Source organism: Lissotriton helveticus, chromosome 6 (assembly GCF_964261635.1).
Source record: "Lissotriton helveticus chromosome 6, aLisHel1.1, whole genome shotgun sequence".
Taxonomy (NCBI): Eukaryota; Metazoa; Chordata; class Amphibia; order Caudata; family Salamandridae; genus Lissotriton; species Lissotriton helveticus.
Window position 1 is genome coordinate 386,105,518 of NC_136067.1, and position 22,043 is coordinate 386,127,560.

General features: G+C 41.0%; 1 protein-coding gene across 1 annotated transcript in view; it reads left to right on the forward strand.

The window, feature by feature from the left end:
• The window catches only part of MBOAT2 (membrane bound glycerophospholipid O-acyltransferase 2), a 907,083-nt gene that overhangs the window by 676,278 nt on the left and 208,762 nt on the right, over positions 1-22,043 (forward strand). Inside the window, exon 6 of the mRNA XM_078647832.1 lies at positions 19,381-19,435. Coding sequence (XP_078503958.1) covers positions 19,381-19,435 — 55 coding nt within the window. The remainder of the gene's footprint in view (positions 1-19,380; positions 19,436-22,043) is intronic.

Genomic DNA, 22,043 nt, shown 5'->3' on the forward strand with positions numbered 1-22,043 from the left:
ACCACCCCCCATGTCGAGCGACATCGTGAAAGAGAGGGAAGCAGCAGCCACGGGAATGTTCAAAGATGTCCCCCATGTGAGCTCAACTTTACAACCTAATGAAGCTGCAAACACTGCTAAACCAGATTCAGTACAATTTAAAATGAAAATTCTTGAAAAAAAGATGGAAATGTGCAAATGGTGGGAATCAAGGTCTCTACAAAGCTATATTGAGGTGGGTAGAATCCCACGGAGTCTTCGTATTCTGACCGCCCCCACCTATGAGGAACCACACCCTGACCTAATGCGGGAGTGGGCGGAAGTCAATTTAGATTCCTCAAGAAGATCAACTTTACTGTTGATAAAAAATGCAGACATCGACAGGGCCCACCTCCTGACCGAAATAGACACTCTGAATGAAGAGTTGGCCGCTATGGGACAGGAAGAAGAAATAACCAAATTACGTAAGGAAATGACATCCCGCTTGAAGAAAGAAGAGGAAAAAAATCAAAGCTCGCAAAACACAAATTTCAACGTGACAAAGTTGATTACGAAGTGGGGCAAATATTCACGTTTGCTAGGAAATACGATGCTGTTCGCAAATCACACCAGAAACAAGGTCAAGGCCCTCATATCAAATTGAATAGTCGCCAAAGAAGGGCAGATGAAGATGCAGCTACAACATCTAGCGATCAACTAACATCTAATAGTGAAGACGACTCAGAACTAAGAAGTACCCCAAGCGGCGCCATTGGGTCCAGACCATCGCCGGGGGAAGAAATGAACATTTTAGCGGCCCAAAGATTGGCAACCTTGAGGCCTATGACTCGATCGCAAACACACGGAAGCGGGCAAACATCAAGCGTAAACAGAGACGCAACGCAGCAAAACGAAAATCAAAATCAAAACCAGTCAAGAAGGAGTTACTGGAGAAAAAAGTAACACAAACAGTGGTTAATCCCTCCAAAATAACATTGACCACTAAAGAAATAAACACCTTAAGTCTTGGACTGTCTTATTGTCCCTCCAACAACTTTGATTACCCCAACATCCGGATGGATGTATACAAAGGAATAAGGAAATTGAAATTAAAAAAACTATATGCTATGAAAAACAAACCAACTAACATAGGCGACAATGATGACCCTCTAGTTGATATTACAGCATCGGGATCCAATACAATAGCGGAACTAGAGGAGTTGTGGAATCAAGATAATGTTCCGGCTGGAATGGGAACTCCACAGAGCACCAACTTATCTACCAAAGGAGCTGGCTTGACTTATTTCAAGCCAAAATCGAAATATTGCCCCATTATGTTACACGACTCCATCGACAGTTTTCATGAGGTTATCACTGGAAAAATAAAAAAATTAAATAAAAAAATAGGTATGACCGTCCAAAAACACCGCAACCAAGACCATCAGTACTTTCAACTAATGAAAAAATTGAAAAACAACAAAGAGGTCGTGATACGAAATATTTATAAGGGAGGAAACATAGTCCTGTGGGCACATGATGAATACATAAAGGAGGCCATAAGCCAATTAAATGATAGACAATGTTATACACGCACTGACGTTACAAGACTGAAAGAAATGGATCACACTTACTACAAGAAACTATCAAGCTGGCGAAACAAATTGCTAATAAGTGAAAATGAGTACAAATACTTAAAGAATGACAATCCAGTTGTACCCACTATATATTTCGTACCAAAAATTCATAAGGACAATAAATCACCACCAGGACGTCCTTTTATCAGCGCTAGGAACAGTATCCTAGAAAAAACATCAGTATACGTTGACTATTTCCTGCAGGACTATGTGAAATCCTTACCTTCCTATGTAAGAGACACCAGCGATTTCATAAAAATGGTGAAAGACTTTGAATGGGACTCTGAGTATATACTGATGGCACTTGATGTGTCTTCACTATATACAAGTATAGTACATGAGGATGGCATACAGGCTGTAGAGCACTACCTGAGATACAGAGATCCAATTTACAAACAACATAATGAAATACTGATAGCAATGATAAAATTCTGCCTCTATAATAACATCTTTATGTTTAATCATTTGCTATATTGCCAGATCCAAGGAGTTGCCATGGGGGCTAGCTTCTCCCCGAGCTATGCCTGCCTCCATATGGGCAAATGGGAGAAGCTAGTCCTCATGGGGAACCACAGCGATATCATGTCAACCAAGGTAAAACTGTGGCTTAGGTTCATTGATGACCTCTTTGTTATCTGGCATAGAACTAGGGAGGAAGCAGAGATATTTGTAGCACAAATCAATAACAACGATTTGAAACTGAGGTTCACAGCAGAAATTAGTGGTACCAGTGTAAATTTCCTAGATACCAAAGTATACATAAGTAACAACAAATTAGAAACTACTTTGTATCGAAAGAAAACAGCAGGAAATTCTGTGCTACATGCCTCCAGTTCTCACCCGCGCCATCTAGTGAATAGCATCCCTTATGGCGAAATGCTTAGAATTAAGAGGGTATGCAGCACACGAGATGAACTAGAAAAGGCCCAACAACTGAGCAAAGAAAGATTCATAGAAAGAGGCTACTCTAGACAAATAGTAGAACAAGCCATTGCTAAAACAGAGATACTAGTTAGGAACGACTTACTGGTCAAAAGCAACCAAAAGGATCAGGAGCAGTGTCACAGTAAAGTGAGGGAGTTGGAGGAAGATAGGAGTTTCCGCCTAATAATTGGGTATAGTAAACAACATAAGGCACTCCAAAAAATCATCCAGGGAGGGTGGCCCATACTCAATGACCCCGTATTAGGACCCCTGCTACCGCAGAGGGTGTCCATTACGTATAGCAGGGCTCCCTCAATGAGGGATTGTCTGGTGGTACCTGATCCTGAAATTATAACTAAACCTGCCTGGTATCTGAATTTAAAAGGGTTCAGAAAATGTAAAACATGCAAGGCATGCACTCACGGGGTCAATACTAAAACATATCTTAGCCCATTCAACTCCAAACCGTACACAATAAATAAAATGCTAACCTGTAAAACAGAGTACACAGTATACGTCCTAACATGCCCATGTGGACTTGTCTACGTGGGCAGCACCAAGTTACAGGCTCATATTAGAGTACTCCAACACCTCCGCGCAATAACAAACATGGACAACACCTATCCGGTGGCGCGACACTTCAAGGAACGCCACGGATCTAATAACAAAGGGTTGTCCTACTACTTAATAGATGCAGTTTCCCCCAACAGGCGCGGAGGGGATAGGGAAAATAAATTAAGGAAGTTGGAAACTAGATATATTCTGTTACTCGATTCTAAACATCCGCAGGGCTTGAACCAAACTGAGGACTTGTACACATGTCTGGAGTAAAGCACAGAATAGGAAAGGGTTAATAGATATTCCGTTTGCATGTCCCTAAATGTTTAAATGAGAGGTGAAACAAACTACTGCCTACCACTCAGCACTTTCTAGAAAGTTGATATTATGTACATAGATGAATTTTGGGTCTATTTATTTACTATTTTTGTATATTTTGTACTTTTTGTATGGGTGTTTTTAAATATTTTTAAATGTCTTTGGATGTTTTAAATATTTTTAAATGTTTTTGAACATTTTTACGATATTTTAGGTATTGCAGTCTGCACACATAAGACATAGATGTTATCAAATGAAAAGAGATACATTGGTGTTTGAGGCAAACTTATATCTAAGTGTTGTGACAAGGCAGGACCCCCAATCCTCTGAGAGAGGAAACCCGCTATATTTGCAATTTGTAGATTGGGCATTATCGATAAAAATACTGAGTATCAGGTAGCAAAGAAAATGAAATAAATACATAAAAACTTGGTGACAAAGAGATGAAAGAAAACAACAGTAGTCCACTATTAGGGTGACACAGATAACAGCAGTTTGCATCAGCTCATTAGGTTTGTGAGAATGGTCCAAATTATATAATTGGACATGATTTTAAATTCACCAACACATTAGACACAATTTAGTAGAGTTCTCTATGGAAGGTGTTCTATAACAAACAATACCTCCAACTGGTAAAAGGTGTATGTATTTTACAAAAACTTCTAAAAAAACGTAATAGATCACATAACAATGGTACAGAATGAACTCTCAAGTATTTTACTGATATATATGTATCAAGTTATGAAGAACTTTTATATATATATATGTGCATGTTTATTAGATCATGTATAATTATGTTTAAAAGAACATCTGACAGTTGGAAATGAGCGCACATGCAGCAATGTAAATACGCGCTAAATAGTATGTCTTCCATGTCCATAGAGAATGTAACTCACGTGATTCACACAAAATTCAGCACTGTCACTTTAAAAATGCTTCCTCAGTCAAAATCAATTGTCGAGTGAACAAGCGGCGTCCGTGCTGCGAAACGCGTCTCTGACTTTTGGGCTAATAAATACTTGAAGCACCAATACCGGGTCCGTGTCCTGTTTGCTGGCATTGCGTGAATGAAGACGTGACGGCCAATCTGACAGGATTCTCTGATATATTGATATATATATATATATATATATATATATTACCTACTGGCGGTCGCCAGTAGGTATATATAGTTAGGATTTTTTCTCTATGGGATTTTTGAAAATTCTATGTCTAATAACTTTGGCGTTTGTGGACGGAATTGGCTGAAATTTTCAGGAAAATGGCACATTTTGTTTCTGAGCAGCCCTTGAAAATTTGGGGGGGGTTCGTCAAGGGGGGGCCGAGAAAAAAGGGGGGTCCCAAAACGTGTTTTTAACATTGAGTTTTCCATAGGGCGGTTGGCCTCACTTTTAGCCCGAACGGCTGAATGGATTTGCACGAAACTTGGCAAAATTGTAGGGACTGGTAGCCCGATGTGCCTTTTGTAGGTCTCAATATATGTGCTTCAGTGGATTTTGAGAAATTAACGTTCAAAAAAAGATATATATCTGTAACAGCGGACCGGGCAGCGCTCCAGTTCGCGTACTTTTTGCGCAACGGAGCTTTGTGAAGCGAAGCTGATTGGTTCTCCGGCGTCTGTAAACATTCCAAAAAGTCTGTAGCGGCCGCCATCTTGTCTCTCGGTAGGATCGAGAGACAAGAGGAGGCCAAAACAAAGGGGGAAATAACCATAAGGGGGCATAGTAGATCCTCGCTGACCCCCTAGGTTTGATGTGGAGGTTTTAAAAGGGCCCCGCGGGGCAAAAATAATAATAATAATAATAATCGAACGGCTGAATGGATTTGCACGAAACTTGGCAAAATATTAGGGACTGGTAGCCCGATGTGCCTTTGCTAGGTCTCAATATATGTGCTCCAGTGGATTTTGAGAAATTAACGTTCAAAAAAAGATATATATCTGTAACAGCGCTCCGCTTCGCGTAACGGAGGTTTGCGAAGCTGATTGGTCATTCTGTCACTGGGCTATAGTTGGGCTACATCTGGCTGATATTTGGGCTACATTTGTTTTTTTGTGTGTCTGGCGGCCATCTTTGGGCTACATTGGGCTACATTGGGCTTCATTGGGCTACATTGGGCTACATTTGGGCTCCAACATATATATAGGCCAATGTAGCCCAATATATATTTTTCAAAGTTAATTTTCGTAAAAACCACTGGAGCATATATCTTGAGACATAGCAAAGGCACATCGGGCTACCAGTCCCTACAATTTTGCCAAGTTTCGTGGAAATCCATTCAGCCGTTCGAGCTAAAAGTGAGTCCAACCGCCCTATGGAAATGAAGGAAATGAATGGGTCATTTGTAATTAGCAAATAGCTAATCGCAAACTAGGAATGGTAAAGAATCGCTATTTATTCCTTAAAGTTCGCTATTTAGGAAATGCAAAAAACTTTGATGATACATATGGCGGTTCATCTCTAACAAGATAAGAAGCATAGGGATACATTTATGATGACTGGCGCATCACCAGGGATGTGTTAGTCATTCTGTGCCGCTGTTCCGTCACCTATGGTGTGCTGCATTTACAATGCGGCGCATCATGGGGCAAAAACAGCACAGATGCGTGATGTATCTGTGCCGTAAAGGTGGCGCATTGCTGGAGTTGTATCGCAAGTGTGATGAAGCTCCAGCAAGGGTCGGGGGTGCCCCTGTCGCAGGGTTTCTGTTCTCACACAGAACTGTGGACAGAGGATTGGAACCTCGGCGAATTAGGGTGTCCCAAAACTCACGTTAGTAATCAAAAACTCCTTAGCAAGCTAGGTACAGTGTCACATTGGATATAACAAACTCTCAATGTTTAGACAATCCAGAATATGAACTTATAGTACCTCAGGATACGTGGAACTCATGAACAGTCGGTCGTTATATATTTCTTAGAAACCAGAACATGGAGTTAAGAAGAACACATGTGTATTTGAAATGTTTATTTACTAATGCCGTCTTCTCAGGCGTAGTATCTTAGATAATACAAGTACACATATTATCAGTAGCAAAATTACCAGCATAGTTACTAGTACATAAAAAGCGAATGGTGATAGTATGTTAACATGCTGTAAATGAATAAGAGTTAGCAACACTTATAAGCAGCCGCGGGCCGTGGAGGGAGTTACGGTGAGGCAGGGAGGCGGGGAGGGGGAGAAGCAGGGTGGAGAATACAAGTACACATATTATCAGTAGCAAAATTACCAGCATAGTTACTAGTACATAAAAAGCGAATGGTGACAGTATGTTAACATGCTGTAAATGAATAAGAGTTAGCAACACTTATAAGCAGCCGCGGGCCGTGGAGGGAGTTACGGTGGGGCAGGGAGGCGGGGAGGGGGAGGGGCAGGGTAGAGAGGGCTCCACCCTGCTTCTCCCCCTCCCCGCCTCCCTGCCTCACCGTAACTCCCTCCACGGCCCGCGGCTGCTTATATCTCACCCTCCCTAATACACATATTATATTATTTGCTAAGAAGGTCTCTTTGTGTTGGTTTAGGGCGTGCCCATACTTTAGTGTCTTAGATTTGAAGGAATCACATCAGCATACACCAGCTCTCTCTTCATGTGAACCGCATCAACTGTTGTGTATGTGTGTTCGGCAAAGCAATATAAAACCCGCCTCATGCCCAGAATTGGCAGAAGTTGCACTTATGTTATGAGTATGAAGTCGTGGAGATCAGACCTCATAACAATTCTGTATCGTGTTGTTCTTGAAACTTTAGCACTCGCTGTACAGATATAGTTTAACAAGCAAAGCAGATAGTAGAGCAATAACATATTATTCTCATGTAAACCACGATGAACTACTAGGTGGAAAGCTAAAGCAACAACTAAGTGTCGTGTGCAGAAGTTGCAAAAAAGGAAAAATGGCGTTTAAACCGGTAATGAGCCCATGCTAACTTAACACGGTGTAAAGATATCCAGGACCTAGATGACACCTCCCCATGATCCGGAAACGAACTGAATAAGATAATAGAAGTGCCATCTCATGAGAGCAGATTGCAAGTTTATATGTGGACGGTCCGCAAGGTAAAGCATTAAAAACTAGGAAAATTTAATGCTAAAGAAAAATAAAACAGCCAAGTACTTTATCGAGTCTTAAGCCAATAGGCAAGGTAAATAATAAAAACTTGACAAATAAGTCAATGAATTGTCAATGAAATGCTAGTACTCAGCATATCAAACATGAAAAAGGTCTATGACATAACTGTGTATGCAAAATAAGCTGCAACAGCCTCCAATAGGAAGTCACCGTCTTCATCCGAAAACAGTTCAGCCATCCAATTTAAAAGCGGAAAAGAACATACGTGCTCTCCCAGCACCGGATCCTCTATCACCATCAGAGGACAGCTCGGTGGGTTTTCAAGAAAGCTCTGTTCCAAGAAAGACTGTGCTGCCGCCAGTAAATTCCAGGGACCAATTAGTCCATGCATCAATGCCACAGCCATAATCCTTTCGCCAGGACAAACCAACTCGTGAGTAATGATAGGAGTCATCAGCTGATTAAAGTCGACGTCAGGAGAAACCGGTCCGCAGAGACACAAATCAATGGCCCAATCGAAATCACAGGTCAGGCAGTGAAATACAGGCTGGACACAGGTGAAGTAGGAGAATCGAAAAGATAATCCATATGCCGTGCTTAATATCGCCAACGGCATTGTGCCATAATATTCTAGCATGCGATTGCGGAACAGTGTCAGCAGCTGCAGGGTGGGAGGTTGCATAGGAGGGACATCCATATTTAAAAATGTAAAAAAGCACAAGAGCGTCCGCTGGTAATGCAAGTAAAAATGCCAATCCACGAAGCAGAGTGGAGAAAATAGAATGAAAGAAAGCAGGGATGACTCCAAAGATTTTCTCAAATGAAGTCACGAGACCACTGGTAACAACTTTAAAAAAGTGCGCCAGGGCCTTTGTGGAGGATGCGTTAAAGATAGTCCGAACCATCTTGCTGAAATTGAAAGGCAAATCTGAATTGAAAAGGGTCTGCACCTCTGTACGGGTGTTCGCTATGTGAAGCACGAAAGTTTCACGGGCCGAACTCAAGGCCACCTCTCTCTGAGACAAAAGAGCTCTTATTCTTGCCATGCCGTTGAAATCTCTCCCAAGGTTGGTATTTGTGGCCAGATTGAAAACTCCCTATGTTCATGTGTGGGTGGAAATAGAACATTTCTGCAGCAAATAACCCGTTCACTTACTGTTACGATAAAAGGAATACTTTTAATTAACTCAGAACAATCTTCATTATTGAGCATCAAATAACTACCATTTTCCAACAACTTGAACGTGGGGATGATAGCAGGAACTGGCGTGCCTTGCAACACGCAAGCCATATTTGGTCGGTGTTTGTTGCATGAACCGTGTAACTGTATGTGCCTACACATTAGTGAATGATCTGGCGTCTCAGTGCATTCCTCTCCATTCAGATAAACTTCTTGATCATCTTTGAAACATCTGTATGTGTATGGAAGCGACCAGACCTCATGAAGAAAAGCACTACCTAAAGGTTCATAACGACCTATTGGTATATATTTCATACAATTTGAAAACTTATATAAAGCAAAAGGCAGCGTTATTAAACCGTGGATAAGGCACGTTGCCAAAAAACCCGCAATCCTCTGCTGATGATGTCACTGAGCATGTCATGAATGATGTAATATGTGACATCATCAGCAGTGGATTACGGGTAATAGTATCTCTAGTTTACTCCCCTATAGCTGTCTTTCTTTTAACATAAGTGTCTGTTTCCTTCCCTTATACTTACTGTTTTTGGTTCGCTTCCGGTTCGCGTACCGGCGAGCGAACTGGGAAGCGAACTAAGAGAAATAGAGGTTGGCACAGTTCCAAATATTGTACCAATTTTTTAATAACGGGGAGGTAGTTCTGAAAAGAACTTTTTTTTTAATTGTTTTTGTTGTTTTAGATTTTTTTAATTATTTTTCAGAACATTTTTTTACTTTTTTTGAATTTTTCTGAACAGTTTTATATTTTTTGGGGTTTTTCTTGGAGGGGGCAATGAAAACGATTCATTGTAAAGGGCTCAACAGGAGCAACAAAACAAAAAAAAAGTATTTATTATTTTGGGCGTTTCGTACAAACTTGCATATGATAGTCAATAGCTCTGTTGATCAGAGTGATGCTTCTTTCTCCGTAGCAAATGAATCCATCGCAAAATACGCAGATGTGTTTTACTTCACCAAATCTCATTTGTATATTTGGCACCATCTCCCTGCCCTCTGGTCCCGTTACTTCCGGTACAACAGATCTTCTGGCCATAATAGGGAGATTATCTAGGTCGTTCCGAAACTGTGCAGCACTGTAGTTGTTAGGATGCCACCTAGTCATATGGCGATGCATTGTGTAGTTTCCGAAACTGTATTTTTTCTCGGTTCCTCTGGACAGTCTATCTTGACATATAAGGCAAGTTACGTATCTTGCATTTACTTTTTTCTGACCTTTGGGAATTTAAAAAAATTGCCAAATGAAGTTTTCTTTCCGGTGAGACGTCCTGGGTTCCTCAGGCAAAAACTGCCTCTCTTCCTGCTCTTCCTCGTCTTCCTCTTCTTCCTCGTCTTCCTCTTCTTCCTCTTCTTGCTGAATTATAACTTGAGCAGGTGGTCCACTCTTCCTTGGATGTGGTGGAGGTGGTGGGGAAGCACCAGCTGAAGCTACTAAAGAAGCCATTGCTCAGTGATCACAAAGGGTCTTTCTCTCACAATGATGAAAGTCAGAGTGAGGAAAGAAGGAGGGATTTTCATCATTTGGGAAAAACAAGAGTTCTCAACCAATGAAAAGTGTTCATTTTAGATTATATGACCTAGTCTTACATCATTAGGAAACCAAAAGTGAAATGAACCAATGAAAAGTGTTATTACCAAGTCACATGACTTGCTGTGTTTACGTTAAGCGCTTTGCAGGGCCTCCCGGTTTGCTTCCAGAAACCTGCGCTTTGCGACTCGCTTCGCGTACCAGTTCGCTAACGTAGCACGTCATATGACGTATCACGCGACAACGTGAAACGTCATGCGGACGGGAGGCGTCACGATGTTGTTTTCTAACGCGGCACTTGCGGTAAAGAAACGTTTACCGGCTCGCGGTCTATTTCGCGGCATCAAGGTCAGCTAACGGGAAGCTTCCCGATTCGCGAAGCGGGAACGAAGAAAAAAAAATATTTAAAAAAAAAATTATTCATAAACATATAAAATATATTTTTGGATTTAAAGAAGAATACATTTTACAGCTACAGATATTAGCTGTTAAAAAACCAATGAAATTCACTGAAAAAACCATAGGTTATAGACCATATATAGTTAGGAATTAGCATTTACAAAACCTTGAAAATTCACTGAAAAAACCATAGGTTATAGACCATATATAGTTAGGAATTAGCATTTAGAAAACCTTATTTTACTCACACAAAACCATTGAAATTCCATATATAGTTAGTTGCACTAACTATATATCGCGCACCCGCAATCCACTGCTGATGATGTCACATATTACATCATTCATGACATGGTCAGTGACATCACTGATGACATCACTGATGACATCTCAAATGACATCACTGATGACATCATGACACACCAATACCAGTTACTACATACGCACTCACTGATTCCTACGTCTACACACACATTCACTCATTCACCCATACAATGACTCATACATACAGTCACTTATTATTACAACACTATCATATGCACTCATACACCTATGCAGACAGTCACACACTGCCACTCATCCATGGAGTTACTCACACACCAAGTCAGTCCTGTAAAGAATCAATCACACTTCCATTTCTTCATCTATACAGTTAAACACAGAACACCATACTTCAGTGACATCACTGATGACATCACTAATGACATCTGAAATGACATCACTGATGACATCTCAAATGACATCACTGATGACATCATGACACACCAATACCAGTTACTACATACGCACTCACTGATTCGTACGTCTACACACACATTCACTCATTCACCCATACAATTACTCATACATACAGTCAGTTATTATTAGAACACTATCATATGCACTCATACACCTAGTCAGTCCTGTGAAGAATCAATCACACTTCGATTTCCTCATCTATAGTTAAACACAGAACACCATACTTTTCACACATATACTAACACATACTTACTCTCTTATACAATCACTGATACAAGTACACATTGATATGCACAGAGTCACACACCTCCCAGCCAGCCACACACACACTCAGTCTTCCATACATCCAGTCATTCTTCAATATGTAAAACGTATTTAAACTTTACAAAAACACAGACACTAGATGATGTCATCAGTGATGTCATTTGAGATGTCATCAGTGATGTCATCAGTGATGTCACTGACCATGTCATGAATGATGTAATATGTGACATCATCAGCAGTGGATTGCGGGTGCGCGATATATAGTTAGTGCAGCTAACTATATATGGAATTTCAATGGTTTTGTGTGAGTAAAATAAGGTTTTCTAAATGCTAATTCCTAACTATATATGGTCTATAACCTATGGTTTTTTCAGTGAATATATATATGCACAAAACCTTTTTCCTCCCGTTTTCGAAGAAATTCACAGGCTGCTTTTGATGCTTTAGTGATTTTATTTAGAGGCACGAAATCAGCAGCTCCCTACCGACGCGTTTCGCCACTAAGGCTTGGTCACGGTAAATGTGATCATTGCAAAGTGCTATTTACATATCTTACTCATAAACAAGGAAAGAGGACTTTCATTAGTCATTTCAGACCAGTTTGTAGTCGCCATCTTAGAATGATCAAAAATTCATAAACACAAGTATCACCACAGTATGTTTTTAAATACTAGTTATAGCACTGCATCGGCTCATATTTTATATCTATTCACAAATGAAATAATTGAGTCTTGCCCGAGTGGGCTGTCATCTAGAACTAATGCCCGATGCATAACAAAATAAACGACAAATAATGTGGGAAAAACATTTTCAACATAAATCTTGCCCATATGGGCATCACAAAGTGCAAATGTTAATAATCACATTATTCTTGAATTTCATACATCTTGCCCAAGTGGGCTATTTGCTCGTGGCTGTCCTTGTTCAAAAAAGATTTTTAAGTACTCCAGATGTTGTTCCATGTTCCTATGTGAGAAAAAAGGTTAGTGTCTTTTAAAATCCAATATACCTACCATATTTACATATTAAAAACTGAAAAGAGATATCAAAACCGGTTACAATTCATCCTAAGTGGACTGCCATTTCTTCACTGCAGTTCATCCCAATTGGATGTAGGGTCTCAAAATCAATAATAAATTTCGATTCCAAGATTCTCAACTGTCGCAGTCTATCATCCCCTCTTACATTATCCTTGACTGCATCAAGTACCAAAAATTTCAATAAATTGTCATTTTGGTTATGGTGTGTCTTGAAATGACGAGCAACAGGGTACTGTTCGTTATTATTCCTGATGGCTCGTTTGTGCTCCAATATCCTGATCTTTGCCCTGTGTTTGGTACTCCCAATATAGAATTTCCCACAGGGACAGATTAAACAATACACACAGTATTCAGTATTGCAGTCAAAGTTACCCATGATGGAAAAGCATCAAAAGCAGCCTGTGAATTTCTTCGAAAACGGGAGGAAAAAAGGTTTTGTGCATATCGAGGGTGTCCGGCACAGGCTCGCCGTGACAAGAGACGAGGAACAGCCGGGAATAGTTGTCAGTATATATATATATATATATTTTTTTTTAAAGTCCTCCTCATCTCACCACTAACGAGTGCAAATTATCTCTTAAGGCCCAATCTTTTCCTAGGCGCCCCAGGCCGGAGTTCTTGCTTTCGTCTGGGGCCAACCTGGCCTGCCTTTTTATACTAAGGCATGGTGTAATCATTGGACCTTGATTATTATATCTCACTGCTATTCCCCAATCCATAAAAGGTTTCCACACCGTGCTATTTACATTGTGAGTTAAAAGTGATTCTAAAGGCGCCATTCTAATTGCTGCTTGGAGCCAATTTTCGTTTAGTGCAGGGTTGGCATCCTTCCAAACCTTACAAATTTCTCTTCGAGCAATCAGAATTAAACAAAAAAATAAAGCAACTTGTGTCCCCCTTAATTCAGCAATGAGATCTGCATCCAGGCCAAACATAATTCTAGCTAAGTTCAAACATAACTTTGTTTTAAAGATGCTTTCAATGGCCCACTCCACTTTACCCCAGAATGACCCAACTACCGGACTGTCATAGAATATGTGGGTGTCGTCTGCTTCTATAAGCCCACATCTTGGGCAAAGAGGAGATGGGTTTACAAACTTTGCTTGTTTTTTCGGTGTATAGTACAGCCTGTTTATTGTGTGAAAATGATTTTTTTAAAGAGATACAGTCCTAACATATTTATAGAGTACTTTAAGAGAGATGTTGTACAAGGTAACTGAGTCTGCCTCCAGCCTGGTAGAATTCCACACCTGATATAATGGGGGGGACTGTGCTTCCTCTGCTTCCAGCATTTTCCTATACCAGAGCCCAACTTCCTTCTTCCTAGGCCCTGGAGATAGAAGAGCACGTTCAATTTCCCAATTACCTCTGATGTTCTCTTTCTCGGCCATGAACCACGAACACAGTTGGATGTATTTAAATCTAGAAAGGGAGTCCCCTATCCTAGCTTTCAGTACCTCCCAAGGAAGGATCCCCTCTGATGTTATTAAGTCGGACCAGATGTTTATTCCTGCTCTCCTGATGGGAAGGGACAAACTATCCCTGAGGCATGATGGTAAACCAGGTGAATCCCAAATTGGGGCAGACTCAGAATAATATTTGATTCCCCATCTTCCTTTAACTTTGTTTCAGACTGTAAGAGCCGATTTGGATGTTTTAAATATTTTTAAATGTTTTTGAACATTTTTACGATATTTTAGGTATTGCAGTCTGCACACATAAGACATAGATGTTATCAAATGAAAAGAGATACATTGGTGTTTGAGGCAAACTTATATCTAAGTGTTGTGACAAGGCAGGACCCCCAATCCTCTGAAAGAGGAAACCCGCTATATTTGCAATTTGTAGATTGGGCATTATCGATAAAAATACTGAATATCAGGTAACAAAGAAAATGAAATAGATACATAAAAACTTGGTGACAAAGAGATGAAAGAAAACAACAGTAGTCAACTATTATGGTGACACAGATAACCCCCTCACATATATTGTGAGGGGGAGGTTCTAACATCTAGAGAAGAGCTGATCGATGTCCTTACTTAGTTTCTTTATGTTGGTTTGAGCTATGTTATTGATATCTGGTGTGATATTAATTCCCATATATCTGAAATGGCTACTGCGAGGTCCTTCCCAATTATCAATTCCCCAACACATGATTTCTGTTTTTGAGTTGTTTATTTGATAGCCCGAATGGAGCCCAAAATCAGCCATTATCATCTCCACCCTAGGGAATACTTCCACGGGGTTGCTGGTATAAATCAAGAGGTCATCAGCATATAGAGCTAATTTACAGCTGTAGTCCTTGTATTTAAAAGGTGTGATTGACTTGTCCATTCTCAATGCTTGTGCCAGCGGCTCTATATAGATGTCAAAAAGAAGGGGTGAAATGGGGCACCCCTGCCTGGTGCCCCGCCCTATTTTGAAGCTTGATGTTAAGAAGCCATTCAATAAGATGTCCGCCAAGGCACCCTCATAGCACCCTCTCATAGTTTGTATAAAGGTCTCACCGAAGCCCATTACCCTTAGTACGTTCCATAGGAAGCCCCAGTTGACACGGTCGAAGGCCTTCGCCGCATCATATGCGGCTCCCGCCAAGGGCTCCGACCGTGCCACCGCTAGATCTATACTTCCAATCAGCTGCAGATTCAGCTCATGAATATATCTTCCGGGCACGAAACCTTTCTGGTCCGAGCTGATGAGTTGTGGAACCAGTTTAGCCAATATCCCTGCCAAAACACTGGTAAAGAATTTATAATCTGCCTTTAGCAGGGAGATGGGTCTATATGAGTCTGCATTGAGAGGGTCCTTCCCTGGCTTTAAAATAAGTACGATAATGGACTTTCTCCAGGATGCTGGCATCCTACACTTTGTGTTATATACATAGTTAAATAGCTCACATAACCTTGGGATCAAACTCTCCTGGAAGATTTTATATATTTCACCAGGGTGGGCATCAGGCCCCGCTGCTTTATTATTTTTTCAATTTCTTAATATGGTTCCTGACCTCCTCCTCGGTGATGGGACTATTAAGAATGGTTCTACCTTCATCTGTCAGGCTAGGCAGGGCCTTACTCTCCAACCAACGTAGGGAGTTCTCATGCGTAGAGGATGTTTCTTCCTCGTAGAGTTTAGAGAACTTAACAAGCAAGTGATCTTCCATGTCTTTCTGTTTACAGGATATATTCCCCTGTTCATCAAGCATCAACCTGTCTGTTGTTTCGTACCCGATCCGCTCTGGTCTTACTAGCCAAAACTGCTCCAGCTCTCTCGCCATACTCATAGTTTTCCATAGCATGGGTATCCCATTGGACCTTCACTTTTTGATCTAATAACCCTCTATATTCTGATCTGAAGAGTTCCAGCTCATCTAGTAACCTTGTTAAATTTGATTGCTGGGTATCCAGCCTAGCACTCTCTAGCGTGGATATTTTGTTCTCTAAAGTTTTAAATTTACTTTTCTCCTCCCTATTTTCTGAACAGATTAGGCTGTGAAGATGACCTCTTATATGCGCTTTCCAGGCATCCCAGACATGCTCAGGGAGAGTGGAGCCAACATTATCGAAGAAATAATTGTCTATAGATGTTCTAACGGATGCTTTATATCTTGATTACGCAATGCAGACCTTTTTAAAGTCCATCTTGGTAATGCCATACTTGTATCTCTATTGAGCAACACTGAGAACATAATGGGTGCATGATCAGCTATAATAGTGGGTAGAATTCTTATATCCTCCAAGATCTCCAAACATTGCCTATCTACGAAGATGTAGTCCAATCTTGATGCATGACCGTGCTTCTTACTGAAGTAGGTAAATCCTGGGGCTGACCCTCCCTTAACCTTTCAAGCATCAATGAGCCCAAGCTCATTCATCATATTAACCACGGTACGCCTAGATCGTGGTGTGGTCACATATTGGCGTTGATTGGAGCGATCCTGCCTAGGATCAAGCAGGATGTTAAAGTCCCCCCCATGATAATGGGGGATCTAACATCCACCAGGTTGGACTGTATCTTAAGGAGGTAGGAAGGGTTGTCTATATTGGGCCCATAATAAGAGATGATAGTCTGTGTTTTTCCACTGAAATCTAACTGGGCGATGACCCATCTTCCTGTGTGATCCGTTAGTGTTGATCTGATGGAACCTCCTTGAAGGCAGTAAAGTGGTCAAGTGTCAATCTAATATGTTTTCTGAGGGATTTCTGAAGTGTTTGCTGATTCCCGCGTGTGCTTGTAATGGTATGTACTCAAGATTAAGATCAGGGAAGGGTCTACACCCGAAATTAGCACAGTACAGCAGGTACCTTTTGAGGTCGGGAACGCTGTGCTTGAGGAGTTGAAGAAACTTGAGAGTAGGTGTTATTGAGAAGGTTGAGGGGATGAATTGGTTAAGTCTAGTGGTCGTAGCAAGAAAACAAAATGGCAAGATTCGTTTGTGTGTGGACCTTTGTGGTGGACAGGTTTCCTATTCTTGGAATTATTGAATTTGTATGTATGCTGGGGAATGCAAAGTGGTTTTCCGCTTTGGATCTAGCCTCCGCATATCACCAGGTAAGATTACATGAGGATTCAATGGATCTTACTGCGTTTGTTACATTCATAGAGATTCCAAAGGATGCCGTTTGGCCTAGTGCTGGCGGCATCAGTTTTTCAGAGAGCCATGTAGAGTATATTAAGTGGATTATCCACTGTGAAGGTGTATCAAGATGTTATCCTAATTTTTGGTGATGCTTATGAAGAGCATGATGAGAAAGTGCAAGCAGTGTTGCAGAAACTGTGTGAAAATGGTTTAATGCTTAAATTTGAGAAATGCAGGTTTCATAAGAAATAATTAGTTTCTGAGACATGCCTTGACAGAAAATAGGTGGAGACCAAAATTGGAGCTTGTGAGGTCTATCACTGAGATGGCTGTTCCTCAGAACAATCAGAAATTTGCTTCATTTGTGGGATTTGTAGAGTTTTATAGCAAATTTAGGAGTGCGTTTTCAGAGAAAACTTTTAAATTGAGTAATTTGCTTATGAAGAATGTGGAGATTAAGTGGTGTAAGGACTGTGAGAGTGAGTTTCATCATTTGAAGGAGGAGTTGCAGAATGCTCAGAATTTGAAGAGTTAGTGTCTTGATTTGTACAGATTCCAGTGTGCAGGGTTTGGGTGACTTTTATGGAGAGAGATGAAGGAAAGGAGAGAACGGTAACTTTCATTTCACATGCCTTAAGACATGCATAAAGCAGTCATTTAGTTATCGAGCATGAGGCTCTTGCCATTTTTGTGGGCTGTGAGGTAGTTGAAGAGTTTCCTGTGGGGCAGGAAGTTTGTCAGAACGGATCATAAACTGCTGAAGAGGTGCTTATGAAGAAGGCAGTTGATAATATGTCTAGCAGAATTACTAAGTGGGTTGTGGAGTTGCAGGAATATGAATTTCAGGTTGTGCATATTCCTTGGAAAAGTAATTTGGTAACAGATTGCCTATCTAGGATGGTGAAGGTATAAGGTATCGACTGTTAAGATTATGTTTTGGAGGATGAAAAGGTATGCGTCATGACAGAAAGGGTGATTTGTGAAGAGGATTGGAGAAAGGAAGTTGAAAATGACAAGGTGTTGCAGAGAGTGGTTAGTATGTTAGAAAATGGTAGGGGTGACAAGACGTTGTTGGCTTATGAGGTGTGGTTGTTTAGGAGTGTCAAGCAAGAATTGTCAAGTGATAAAGGGTTGTTTTTTAGAGGAATCAGGTTGATCTCTCCTGAAGTAATGAGAGGGAGGTTGAATAAAATAGCGCTTGAGGGTCATCAGGGTATTTCAAGGTCCAAAGTGTGTTTGCTAACGGATTATTGGTGGCCTGGAAAGGATAGAGAGAGAGGTGAGAGTGTTGTATGAGTGACCACATTTATAAGATGTGGGAGCAACCCATGGTTGTGAGAAACATGCCCAAGAGAGCATAGGATGGGATAACTTTGGATATTTTGGGACACCTTAATGTTAGGTCGCTAAAGACATTCCTCATTGTTCTGGTAGATCTTTATTCCAGATGGCTGGAACTTGCGATTGAGTGATGCGAAATGATTTGAAGTGATTGAATTGTTGTCTCAGGTGTTCACAAGAGAAGGTTTACTTAGTTCTGTACTGATGGACAATGGAGAGCAGTTTGTGTCAAGAGGGCGAAAAGGATTGTGGGCACCATTAAGTAGGCCATTTAGTTGGCGAGAAGTGTTGGGAAGGATTGGGTGCGTGAATTATGGAAGTATATAGGGTGACTGCATGGTACTACTGGAAAGACATCTTTTGAACTGTTGAGAGGCAACCAAGCTAATTCTGTGCTGTCACCTGGATGGATAAAGGACTTTACGAATATGAATGGAGAGGTTGAGGATGATGGATGGAAGGAAAGAGTGTTGGAGGAGGTGATTGCTAGGAAAGTGTATACAGACAGATGTGGCATTCTGGCTTAAGAACTTAAGAAGGGAATCTAGTGGAATGTATGGGGATGAGCGTTGTTGCGTTTATGGATGGTTTGTGGAATGTTGGGTTATTAGTTGATGCTGGACACATGGAGGAGCAGAAGCCAGAACTGTGGGTGGAGTCTGCATAAGGAAATAAAAAACTACTTTCACCAAAATCTTTTTGCCTCGCTTCATTACAACACCTGTTATGTATTCTAAATAGACACCAACAAGTATATTGAATTATGAAAACGTTCGTAAAATTTTGTTTGTTATCGAGTTTATCATCGAGTTTTATTTACGGCCTTTTTGTCTTTGTTTAGGAATGTTCAGAAAAGATGAAGAATTAACAGTGTCACAAAGGAGTTTAGCTGTAAGGTAGGCTTTCTCTTTGTTTAGTTGTGGATCTGATGAATGGTGCGTTTTTGCTTGCTTCGTTATGGACTTAATTTATTTTATAGGTTGGCCCTTTACTGTTATGGCATGCATTTAAAGCCATGTAATCATTATGTATTAAATTTATTGCATGCTTTCACATTCATTTTGTTTGTTTGGACTGGAAACTGCAATGATGCGTTCTCTAATCCCTGCTTTAACCCTATCAGCTCTACTCAGAGTTATGGCGAATTGCTAACCAGAGCGGAATGATAAGATTTTGTTTAGATGAAAGCTGAGGAGAGAGACTAATGATTTATTTGCTACTGTATGTTTTCTCTGGTCCATCTGCACAGCACATTATATGGCCCTTGGGTGTAAGCTGGCATTAGCCTGCCTTTCCCCAAGAGTCATTTGTACTTATTTAGCTCAAGTCTACGTGCTGTATGTTTACCTCTAAGCATCTTTAATCTACATCTGGAAGAGTGAGTAATGCAGTTAATGTAACTAAACACTGGATTGTTTCATGAGTGGAGCATCATTATGACCTATCTTTCTTTACAATATGATCAGATTGGTTATTATGAATATATGTCTTCTGTAACTATATTCATAAGTGGATGTCTATTGTGAGTAGGATGCAGACGAAATATTATGCCAGTGAACACCCGTTCACTATTCTTTTTAAAAACCTAAAACATTTGATCTACTAAACATATTAACTTTGACTGATTCATTTGGAGCACTTTGAGTTTCCTTGATACTTTACTTTGTACTGTAGTTCAGGGCTTATCCTTACCCCACATAGACTAACAGTTTGTTAAATATGGTAAATCACTGGTGTCCCAAGGAAGCCACCTAAATATCATGCGCGAAAGTTGAAACATCGACAAATTGTATGTAAAGATTTTTACACACTGAAATATTTCCACAAACGTCTCATTTTATCAAATAATTATTTGTTGTACTTCTTTTGTCTTCCTTACCACTGCTGGGTTTAGCCTCTTTTTTTAACAAGGATAGTTGTACACTCTAAACTATTTGAACTTTCTTGTCAAGGACCACGCCACCTGCATATTCTGGTTATTGAATTTAATAATGAGCACCTCTTTCACCTAAATTATAATTTCACTCCAGTTATTGAATAATGCAGGAGGAAACATTGTTCATATTCTTGGGGTGGATCACGTTGTTGGACTGGCCTTGGGTCAGAGGCGGACCGAGCGCAGTCACAAAAAAACTCATCACAGACCACTTCCCCAATATTAAGGCCTGATCGAGATGGCAGAGAGACATTACATTGGCCCGGCAGCGAGGCACCTGGATGAGCAAGGTCTTGCCGCCCAAAATTAGCAAAGCATCCCCAGGAGGCAGATGATGGGAGAAGATGGTAGCACGTCTCACAGTGGCCCAGTAGGTAGAACACTGGAATCAAGGTGTGGCAGGGAGAATCTGCTGACCCATATCCAGGCGGAGTGGGTTGCAGAAGGCATGAGGTCAGAACAATGGGCAGCATCACTGGAGACAGCCACAAGACGTCCATAGATAGGATCAGCATAGCTGGCAGACCTCCCTCCCAGTTAGTGACCCACCAGGCGCAATCCACTGGGAAAGCCAACACAGGTTGGGGACCTGAGCTACTGATTGCATCCATGGAGAATGGAGACCAGGTACAGCCCTGGTTTGTGAACATTGTTAGTCCTGCTGAAGCCTGGCAGGGCAGGTGGTAGTAAGGGGGAAGTGCACGATCATTTAGGGGCGACTGGATGCACCTAGTAGAAGCCTGACAGCCTGTTGAGGCATAGCGGTACAACGGTGACGCAACATAAATGGTGAACTCTTCTCTTAAAACACTGGAATTTCTTTTTTTTTATTAATTCTTTTTATTGAGCATATTGAAACCAGTACAACAAAACAAAAAAACATTTGCACTCCGAGTGCCGCAGTGTGAGTAAAATCGCAAGAAACCAAACAAAAAAAAATACAAAATGACAATCTTAGATGGTAGACTGTGAATTATATATTATCAAGTGCACCCTTTCTCCCCCATTAGCTTCTCTGAGCAACACTCTCTCTCTGCTTACTGTATCCTTTCTGATCTCCAATTGAGTGTGGTTCCTGGTAACAGAACACATATTGAGGTTTTGGATGTCCCCCTTTCACTCCACCAACTGTGCCTGCCATGGTCCCCATATTTTCACCTGTTTTTGAGGTCAGACCCTCGCCCTGTAATCTGGTTCCTCTGCCTGTCTGCACCACTCCATGTTAGATATCCATCCCGTATTGTTGGAGTCTCACTATGTCCTGTCTCATTACTGCTATGCCTGTATAGCAGAAGGACAGCATATATCGGTCGAGGGTCACCTCTCCCCAACCACACACTGGAGTCTCTTCACTGTTTTTCTTCCTGCCTCTTATTATGGTCAAGTTGGGGGTGTTTGGTTTGGAATACTGTGAAACCAACTGGGCAATGAGTGCACTTTTTCCTTTGGCCCTAACTTCCTGGGAATGGTGGATCATCATCAGGTAAAGTGTGGGAGCTGGACAAATAGCCTGCCCAGCACATGGGAGAAGGCCAAAGGAAAGGGACCCAGGTCACAGTGGACTTAGC